The sequence below is a fragment of the Botryllus schlosseri genome, chromosome 16 (genome assembly GCF_051294905.1).
Source record: "Botryllus schlosseri isolate E-star chromosome 16, Bs_hap1, whole genome shotgun sequence".
NCBI lineage: Eukaryota > Metazoa > Chordata > Ascidiacea > Stolidobranchia > Styelidae > Botryllus > Botryllus schlosseri.
This window is the reverse complement of record NC_137251.1, coordinates 3184876-3195640: the sequence shown is the minus strand read 5'-3', so window position 1 is coordinate 3195640 and position 10765 is coordinate 3184876. Positions and strand designations below refer to the sequence as shown.

Here is a 10765-nt window from a genome sequence, read left to right as displayed (position 1 = left end):
TTTTATGTAAAATATATGTATATTCATAAATAAAAAAATAAAGCTTTGGTAGCAAATATGGAAGAAGCTTTGGACATGTCATTTTATGGACGTTCCACGATCCTTCACTTTTTCCCTGTACTTCCTGTATTCGGTGCTGTGAAACAGTATTTAGCGAATTATATTGGAAATAGAGATTTCATATCCGAACAAGGGCTTCGATTAAAATCCGACGAATCAACCGGAGAGATTATGATGTATCTGATATCAAACTAGTCGCTCATTGGTATATATAGACATGGAGTCATTAACATAGGTAACTACTAACTAGAAGTCACCAACAATATCCCCACTTCGTTCCTGGTGGTTTCCAGCCTGGCCATTTTACAGAATAAACGTTGTCCACTGCGCGACTGAAACAATCTTTGAATTTGAAATTAAATTTTTTCGTTTCCAATATGGAGTTGTGTGATAGAAACCCTAAAATTGTATGTTGGTAATAACTTTTTACTAAGAAGTCTGTTGGTCCAAGTCTATTGACGGTCACTGTCTTAAATGTATCGATATCGTGAGGTCGCAAGTCGCTACTGAGTAGCCTACTGACGGCCACCACGCAGTACAAGCAGTCGCTATTCGAAGCCCGAGCCGTATTTATACTTGAAGGGGACTTCATGACAAAGTTCTATGCAAGTGAGATAGAAACATGCTAGCTCTGCAACTCTTAAGCCCAAAACTAGCTTTTTAGAGTAAGCGGTTATCAAGATATGGCAAAATTAGCTATTGTCGTTTGATTTGCAAGGCCACTAGAGGGTGCAAGAACACAAGATCATGATGGCAATATTGTTTACAATTGATATTTGGCACCATATATTAAGATCACTTTTTGTAATTCAATTTTATAAATATTTTTCACTCCACCCTCCTGCACAACTCCTTATCCATAAATACGCCGATATTTCTTTTATCGTGCATTCACGTGTCACTATACAACCTGCATGATATGTAGATCTATTTGAAACAACGGTAGAATGAGTTTGGGCCGTGATATTAGACCGCGAAGAGGTTGTTGGCTTGCTAACCAGTCGATTGTTGCTGTTCGCAACCAATCATGTGACCAAAATCCTGTAAATGGACTATAATAATTGATTTGAACGTAATTGTATCATATACAATGAGTGGCGACGGCGCCTTCGCACGCATCTCTGAATGGTCAGTGGTCATGGTCATTGGTCAGGTGTCGTATTCTGCCAGTAAACATAAGAGTGCAGCTTCCGAGGCTTTCATTCGATTATGGACATTACAGGTGGCGTTCTACATAAATGAATCAATAGGACAGTAATGACTATCAAAGCATTGGATGTAAATAACTCAGGGCTTGCACCCTAAACTCTACTGGTCGAGGTGACGCGTTCGTATCAACTTACGTGGTGAGTTTACTTTCGTAGTTACAGCTTCCACGTCCTTCTCCAGTTCAGCCTTTTTAAGCAGAAAATCTGACGCGGTAGCTTCTGGATTAGTATCTATCCATTCTTGTTTTTCGTTACACGCGGATACCACAGTGCTCTAAATCCATAAATGCCTGTTCAGTTAGCTTGTGATGCAGGGAATGGGCTTGGTCTAAATTTCGTGGAACGATATTTCGTTGATTATTAATTTCTGATTAGTAATATCGTCACAAGTCAACAAGGGTGTCCTACGACTATGCCTTCATGACATGATGCTTTCCAATTCATCAGTAACGACACCACAGTAGGCACACGAGGGGATCGATACAACGGCAAATAGCACTAAATCGCAGATGGTGTTGCGAAATACATGTAGACTGCAGGAAAAGGATTTAGGAAAGATAATAGATATACGAGAGGTGATCAAATTATTGACATGACACGAATTTCCAGACTTCCCACGTAAATAACGACAAATCGCGATCTATAACCGTTGAAATGACATTAGACTTAAATAATTTCACTGCAGTAAAAGGTCTGTAAAATATTTTTTGGACTCCTCTCATAAGGATCACGAATCTTACTTTTTCGTCTTTGGTTAGCTTCACACCTTGTAGCTTTTCTGGGTCTGAGAGCATTTCACGAAGTTGTGCTATCAAATCCTTCAACGTTTTGCGCGCGTCTATAAAAGACAAGCAGATAACCTCGGTTAATAGTCTTCGTGTACGGGAATCCGAGTCAAGTATTGATTTTAATGTGATTTGAGTCGGGCGGTAACAGTCAATCTTCTCGATTACGGAAAGTATACGAATCTATACCTAATATCTTCCATAAATTTTTCTGAGTCGCTTTCACTGAAACACTTGAAAAATGCAAATGAAATGGAAAATTTCGTTTTTAAAACGGTGACGTAAAAGATCGCTCGCATAGTAACTTGAAAAAAAAATGAACGTGGGAAATTCAGAATGATATGGTCGAAAATGGAAATGAACCAAATCAGAGCTGTGCAACCAGGTCAGTTGAGAAATATTGTGCCTTGACGAAGTAGTTTGGTGGCTGGTGCGTCGTAAGTTTGTGATCAAATATGACGCAGAACTGGCCCGTAACGGAAGAAAACGATTGAATAATATATCCATATGTGGACAGTGGTTTGGCTACAGTGGGGCTACCATATTTTGGAATCGGGAAAGGAGGACACCTTTTTCGGAGAACATTTTCAAAAACCTGAAAAAGGAGGACGTATGGTAACCCTAAGCTACACTGACTTCCATTGGCCTCCGTGGCCATCTAGTGGAAGATCTGATGTAAGATCTGATGAAAGCAGCCTCTCATATATATTTTCTGAGCTAAAATACAATGTAGATATCAAGTTTGTGGGCCAAATAAAGGCTATACAAGGTGCAACGGTCACACTTTAACGAATTGCTTCACATGTCGCAATTCGGAAGTTGATGCCAATAGCTAAAACTTGACTTCGATACAATCGATTCAGAGCGATGTGTGCTGAACGCATCATCTGGAGTTGGTATTTGAAACTTACCTACGATTTGAAAAGGCACTTATACCAAAGCATACTAATGGCAAACGAGCCTATCATTCTCATTAATGTGATTGTGGACTGATTTGATGAATAATTTAAATGACTTTTTATATATCAACATCGCTGGGGTCGAAAGAATTTTCAAATTTGAATATTTTTTCAGTGCCCAAAGGATCGCGTTGAAGTAAACTTTGGGAGCCACTGCCCTATATCTTCGATACCTTGAGATGCATCATGATCGCTATAGTAAGACTGAGAGTTAAGTCAAGTCGACAGCTTAGTAACATGGCAAATTTCAGACCAAATCCATTCACTATTTTACAGCCTCATCAGGTATGTGATCAAGTTCAAAGATCATATTCTATTCTTATATAGGGGAGGGGACGAGTTCATGCCGAATATTAACACATTTGCAATTCCTATGACAGTCGCTTCCGGTTTCTATCGAGTTCATTAATTTTAGACGTTGAGTCACCAGCAACAAGACCCCAGTGATCAGATTTCATTAGGTATATAGTGGTAAACCTTAATAGGAAACAGCTGGGGGGTATGTGACATCTGGTGTATCACTGAACTGCATAGACTAACACATGTTGGTTGTAGTCTTGTCATCTTCATTCACAGCACTGTCCTTTCAATCGAAGTAACTTAGCACTAAATATCAATACAACTGAGGAAATGCATGTTCTGATCAAGACTGGAAAATATAGACCTGCGACATCGGCGTGATACTATTCGACAATAATAGCTGTAGAAAATCCGCTTGCCTCTACTCAATTTCTTTCTGGCTACACTTCCGACCCACGATTGATATTCTTTTCTTAATAAGATAATTGAACTCCCGCTGTTGTATGAGGTAGAAGATAGTTGTTACAGGACTAACCAACTTGGAATGGGATTCTGTTAGAGATGACAAGCCCTGTTTTCACCTCACCTACAAAACAATCTGAGATAAGTGCCAACTTACAAAATATCTTCATATATTAATACCCTGAACTGAAATAAATGCATAAAAATTCACTAGAAATCTGCTTTCTGCTGAATATAAATCCATTCAATATTCAATATGTAAGGAACTTTTCTGCACCGGCGGTATTCCCTGCACACATCAGTCGATAGATAGATCCTGTCACTTTTTTTTGACTTCATTCTTCTCGCCATCAACGATTTCCTCAGCCTCTACAGTTCGGAAAACGAGTTATATGTTAAATGCTCCAGCAATAGCTACCTTGATGTAAAAGTAACGCTCCCGTCTACAGCCTGAGCCCTGCTCACGATCTCGACTGTAAGTCGAAGCTCAATCCTAGGCAACATGCCCAGTGCGTTGTGTGTCGGCAGCGAAAAAAGTCGTGCCTGGGCCGTAACAAAGCCAGAGCAGACAAGCGATAATCAGTAGCCGTGATACAGGAGTAGTACGAGAGAATCTTGGGGGTATAGTACTTCAGTATACAATTGAATAATATAATTTTAATTCTAGAAGTGCTACCCAGTGTTGAACGTAGGCAAAACTTATTTGAGTACTCCATAAAAGTAGAAGTACTTCGTTAGCCTACTGACCATCTCTGTATTAAGTATCAGTATTTTGGTGCAATCAAGAAAATCCAGAAGATGCGGCAAATAAAATCGAACCTGCCCAGTCCAGATATTGTATACATTCCTCCATACCGTACCGAATGGCGGAATGTCTCGCCGTTTCGCCATATTTATTTCTCGCGTTGAGGTCCGCGCCGTTTTCAACGAGGACTTCCAGACACGGTCGGGATCCCCAACATGCTGCGATGTGAAGTGGAGTATAGCCTGAACAAGAAGAAGTTAGAATATTCAAATAGCTGGGTTTGGTGCAGAATTTGAAGATAGCTTTCGTCACAACATCCATTGCAATACATGTATGCAAACTCAAAGAATTTTCGGGTACCTCTTAACATGTGTTATCGACACACTAACAGAAATTCGGACAGATTCAAAAGTTTGTGACTTTTCAACCTCTTGTGTGCTGAGGTACCCGAAAAGTCATCGAGTTTAAATGCATGTATTCTTGCAGGTTGGGTAGTGTGATTATTGTGGAATATTTAGTGAGAATATCAAGAAACCATTCCACGGATGCAATAACTTTCACTATCATCATGTCCACAGTCCAGTCTGTCAGTTTGGGCCTAATCATTTCAAAAACGTGAGCATGATCAAATTGATTGACAGTGGTATATTTAATTCATCGCAAATTCGAGTTATAGGGTGTCACAGGTCGCAAGTTAGGTAGATTCACATTACAATGCTAAAATATAAAAACCAGTCCCATAATTCCGGGTGCAAGGCCAACAAAAAAGTGTATATACTGGGGTCAAGACATTAAAAATCAAACCTTGGTTAATAATGAGTTTTGAATATTCCAGTGCCACGTGGACAATTTTGCATGGTTTTCAAATCATAGTTTCATTGTTCAAGTTTAAACAGTGCAAATGGAATTTAATGGAAAACCCCCCTTCGTCACAACAGGTTGGTCTTGGGATGATTATGTTTCACAAATCGACGAGTAATGAAGAGATTGAGTTAACCATTGCTTGTCAGTGCAACCGCTGTGTCTTGAGCAATGAGCATGCCCGTGTAATTTTTACGAGGCCTGCTTTGGTATGTTTTTGAAATAGGTATTGTGCCTGAAAAATCCCCATAAATGGAAAATTGGATATTGCCTGAGACAAGATAGATTAGTCTGCTTGAAACACCATACCCACACAAATAATATTATATGCAAGCGGGTGCCAGATATGTATTTGATAGGTAGGCAATTGGCATGTAAGTGTTAACATGACATCCGTGAGACCTTTAGCTTATCCCACATCTATACCCAGCCTGATCGTCAAGAGTTTTGAAATGTAATTGACTCTAGATTGGCCATGGCAGCTACTCAGACGCTATGAGATTTAGCTGGAGCTTTAGTAAATTTTCAAGATGACTGCAGTTATTTTGACATCGTTTGAAAAGTCGAACTGAAAGTTGAAGGTTAATTCAATGAATGTGGCTCAACGGAGATTGAGCGATGACCAAGCATGAATTGAGTGTACCGTCTTAAATAAAACTGTCACTTCACGCACCGTTACTCGTTCGTAGGTTGACGTCTGCACCTCTTTTGATTAGTTCTGAAAGGACTCCATCTTTACTGAGCACGCAAGCCATCTCAAGAGGAGTCTTTCCAACATCGTTTCTATGATTCAATTGTTCAATTATCTGGTCATGATCCAAGTCGCCAGACTCGTCGAAAAATCTGAAACAAGATACCCAGTATCGTTACATCAGAACATCAGTGAAAAGAAAAGCATTCTGAAAATGACGTGACGTCATAACTATGACCATCAAAATTTCTAGAACAGGAGTGCTTAAGCTTTGGCTGCACTAGATCTATCATAGGCCTACCTGCTTACTAAAAATAAAAAGTGATCAGATCACTGAGGCGATATTTTTTACCCAAAAAACGGATGATTTTGACCTAAAAAATCAAAATATAGTGGGCTACAAGCTGTAAAATATAAATTGATAAGTTCACCTATGATACAAACGAAATGCAATGGTCTAACAAATCTTGACTTTGTAAACAATTTTGACAATTTTTTGACCTCATGCTTCAATTTTGACTTATTTTGACATGCCAAACAAAAAATCGCCCTAGTCATCACTCTTTCTAAGCCCTAATTTTTGCTTTGCTGCCATCACAGTGTGGTATTCTTTGTGCCGAAAAGGCGAAAACTACTAATTGGTGTTGATATCACCCATTTCACCTGTTATGAGCTGTCCAGTCTGCCGAAACTATATTGCAATTTACCAAAGGGTCACGCAATATACTTGGATCGAAGTTATGAGCACCCCAGCTCTAGAATGGAGGAGCCCATTCTCTTCATTGCACGACAATGAAGTACACACAGTATACAGTACACTACACCATCTGTTCTCAATTGGAAAGTGTAAGAATGAAGACTCGTCCGTTAATAAGAGAAATGTAACATCAAAGTTGGAATTAATTCAATTAATTTAGGAATTTGAAGCATATATTATGCAATGTGTCGTAATATAGAGGTCAGGGTCTACTTTGGATTTCGGGCACTTCATAATGCTCAAAGTGTTGTATCAAACGGTTGAAAAGTAGCCTACAACTTGCTGAGAAAATATTTTAAATGAAATTTCTACAATTTCAGAAATACAAATTACTGAACTGACATTTGTCAGTATAATACCTAGGCCAGCAAAAGAAAACGAGCAATCCAAATCAAGCCAGTGGTTTTTAAAAGAACTTCACCTTGCAGAAACATCAATAAAACCACATATAACATGTGTAATATCAAAAAGAAGTTTTTAATATTTTACGTTGCATACTTTTGTCATAATTGCATTTTCCGTTAATTTAGATTTTAGAAGGTTCCCCGGTCCGTAAAATTGATGCTAAAAATAGCCCTTATGAGAACCACTGCGCTAAATAATGTTCCGATTTGGGGCTACGAAAATATGGCAACTCTAGGCTAGTCTAAAAGTCCTCAAAAGTCACTCGTGCAGCCACTTGAACACTTGCTTTTAAGCAATGAACAAACATAAATTTGAACAAAAGTTTCAGTGATATCAACTCACGATGTTAGTAATTCCAGATCTCCGCGGAGCGTGAAGTGCATGATAGCACTGTCCTCATCGTATTCTGGTTCCTGATGAATGTCGTTTTCAATAGGGCCCTCCACTTCCATCACATTGAAGCAATTAGTACATAAACTATAGGATAAGTGAGCATATAAAATTGTAGCAAGCAAGTCAACTGCACCTAACAGTTATTTCAGAAGCAAATTTTGGATAACAATTTTTCCGAAGACCAAGAAAGCAGTTGAATCCAATCCCAGTTGTAAATAGACTTCAATGACTATATGATCATAACAATGAAACTGATTGCCAGCAACAACAAGATTGATTTAGCTGGAGTCCATGATATTAAATCCGAATCCATTAGACATGTCCTTGATTCTGAATGACATAAAACCATCATTATTTATTCATTACGAACAAGGGACTTATACAAAAGCTGTATCCAATTTCAGTTATGTTACAAAGTTACGTGATCACATTACAATTAAATATTTATATTTTACAGCTAAATTATATCTACCGTATGTACCACAATACATGCCAGTAGAAAGATGCTACCATAGTGTGGCTGAGAGTACCGTAGTCTCAAGCACTATCGGAGGGATGTGTCATATTGCTGCAGGGCTGTGTAACGAAAACAGTTTTAATCTCGCTGTCATCTGGGAACTAACGTAACAATAGAAGTATAAAATAAACGGTTCAGTTCAGCAAAAATTTTATCAGATCAATACACCACAAGATTACATGTCATTCATAAATAGTTTTCATGTCTACACCAATATTCAAGCATGATGTATCCAGTTTGTTTGCATTTTGTTCAAGCTGTTAACATTGCTACTTTTTGTGAAAGTACATCCAGTGAGTAGGTTTAGTGAACCGGTGTACTTACTAGAGTTCATCAACATGACGAAATGCAAATCTTTGAACACGCGCATTTAATGACGAGTTGAAGGACGATTGTTATTTATGTTCCGTTAAATTACTTCATTTTTCTAAGCGTTTCCGTTTTGCGACGCGCAACTTATTGCCGAAAACAAGCAGTGTTTCCAGTTTGCCAGTCGGTCGGGCAAACAAAAACCAATGGATCTACATTTCCGTAACTGGGACATAAAACTCTTCACCCATAAATCATATGCTGCTGTAGGAACAGAGTGTTAAATTGTAATGCAACCCAACAACTTCAATTCTATCAAACCGCGCTCATTACGCAATAGTCACAGCAGCAGTAATCACAATAAGTTTGATAATGATCACCCGTGTCTGTCTATAGATAATTAACCTACGGAGGTTAGTTATCTGTGTAGTCTGTCGGTACTTGGCAACAACAACGCCGAGAATCAGTGAACCAAAACATTGGTATCTAAAATATGTCAAGCATGACGCTACCTCCAGATGGCTCGATAGGATCAATTACTTCGTTTCCATGCTCGGCCGACTGTCGGCCGAAAGGCCATGACGCATGCGTTGTACATGTCGGCCGTGTTTCCATGACTAGGCGTAATCCGACCGTGACTTCACCGAACTAGGTGGGCGAAGCGTTCGCGATAAAGTTTTTGGCTTGCTTACTAAGTAATAATTTCATAATAATCACAGGATTGCGATAAAATGACTCGGGAGGAATGAGCCGAGATGACTTGTAGCGGTCATTCAATCAAACAACACGCTTTGACCTTGAACACGTAGGCCTAAATCCATCCAACATGTAAAATGGTCATGATGAACAGAAGATAAAATAAAATGGAAAAAAGATGAAAATTGGTGGCATATCTTAGTATGTGGGGGATATAGATATTCTATGGGATATCGGGGTCCAATAATTTCGAGCACAGAATAATAACTTGTCCAGTAGTCTACCGGTACTACTGTTTCGTCGTCATGATCCACACATGAACTTCCAGTGTCCTGTTGATGATTTGCTTACAAGGGGAATGTGAATAAGATCACCTAGTTTGTGGTCAAAATGTACAGTTTGTGTTGTACCCATGCACCAGAACACAAACCCTCGAATTGTGGCAGCAGCGTACGTGATCAGATCGCGAAGATTTCGGTAGCCTACGGGTAATTCGTAGCAGTACCGGTACTACTTTATTCCATTGCAATCATAATTAAATTCCGGGTTTTTCAACGCGTCCAAGATCCGTCCGGAGTGCAGCCATAGTTAATTATATACGAAAAGCGTATTGTAAGTAGCGAATACCAATTCGCTAGTCGAGGACACAACGCAAGTATGGCCGAAGGGCTAAGCCGAAGCTTTCATTCGTCGGCCGACTCGTCGGCCGACTCTCGGCCGACGTGGGTGTGCAATCTGTGAATGCGCAACAAAATTCTCTCGTTCGTCGGACGAGTCTCTCGAAAAGAGGCCCATCGGCCGAGCATGGAAACGAAGTAATTCAATGCTCAGTGTTCCTGACCTTACGTTGTGATTGACCAAGGAATGTTACAGTGTCGAATCAATCCTTGATCGTTGGCAATGTTGTTGGTTATTTGAAACGTCAATCCTTAGTCATTTGAAACCTAAGGACACCAACGCTCCTCCACTGTTGCCCTACCTCGCCCAGACATTGCTTCATCATTTTTCATCATTGGTTTATTAGCAATTTTATCAGTTCAATACACCACAAAAAATGCGATACAATGAATAGACAGGAAGATGTCGAAGCGACTTGGATTTGTCAATGGAATCGGACACCCACCTTGGCCTAGGCGTAGTAAAGAGGAGGCATGCACACTGAATGAAAGTAAAGAATACAGTATAGAAAAAGAAAGCGACAAGAAATAGGGCGGCATGTCATGGGAAGCGAGATCGATAGGTCAGTCTTGGTCCGGTAATCTTGATCATTTGCTACCATTGTTTAATTTTTTTTTCTATTTTCCTTTCCTAACTAAACATTTTTTTACAGCCAGACTGTTCTGAGTCAAGTGTACCTGTTTGATGCTGGTGTGATCAGACTAGATGACCTTCACGGTCTTATCGATCATTCCTATCTAATACCGAATACTGTACAGTGTACACGCATATTTTCTGTACCACCATCACTGCCGTTTGTTATGTATTTTGGTTCGATGAAAATAAAGACTCTCTCTCTCTCTCTCTCGGATAACGTTCGTCCACTTTTTCCTTTAGGCCAGTGGCACCCAACCTTTTCCGACTCATCGGCCCCATTTCCAGCTCCACACCGATCATCGC

The 10765-nt window shown here is 39.6% G+C and overlaps 1 protein-coding gene and 1 long non-coding RNA gene across 3 annotated transcripts; one reads left to right on the top strand and one right to left on the bottom strand.

Annotated features, from left to right (window-relative positions):
* On the bottom strand, positions 1 to 7951 carry LOC145458793 (ankyrin repeat domain-containing protein 45-like). 2 transcript variants are annotated; one of them, XM_080337284.1, is made up of 6 exons: positions 7576 to 7806; positions 6054 to 6223; positions 4594 to 4761; positions 2009 to 2106; positions 1404 to 1542; positions 1 to 136 (listed from the first exon to the last, which is right to left on the bottom strand). In XM_080337284.1, exons 1-6 carry the CDS (start codon positions 7683 to 7685, stop codon positions 105 to 107), a joined length of 717 nt encoding a protein of 238 aa, XP_080193410.1. In that variant the 5' UTR covers positions 7686 to 7806; the 3' UTR covers positions 1 to 104. The 2 variants fall into 2 exon arrangements, with proteins under 2 accessions (XP_080193410.1, XP_080193409.1); XM_080337283.1 differs by lacking the exon at positions 1 to 136 and adding an exon at positions 176 to 459 and having other exon boundaries at positions 7576 to 7951.
* On the top strand, positions 2843 to 4751 carry LOC145458794 (uncharacterized). The gene is made up of 2 exons (XR_013921187.1): positions 2843 to 3210; positions 3794 to 4751. It is a non-coding gene; the product is annotated as an uncharacterized LOC145458794 (long non-coding RNA).
* Positions 7952 to 10765: the final 2814 nt, after the last annotated feature.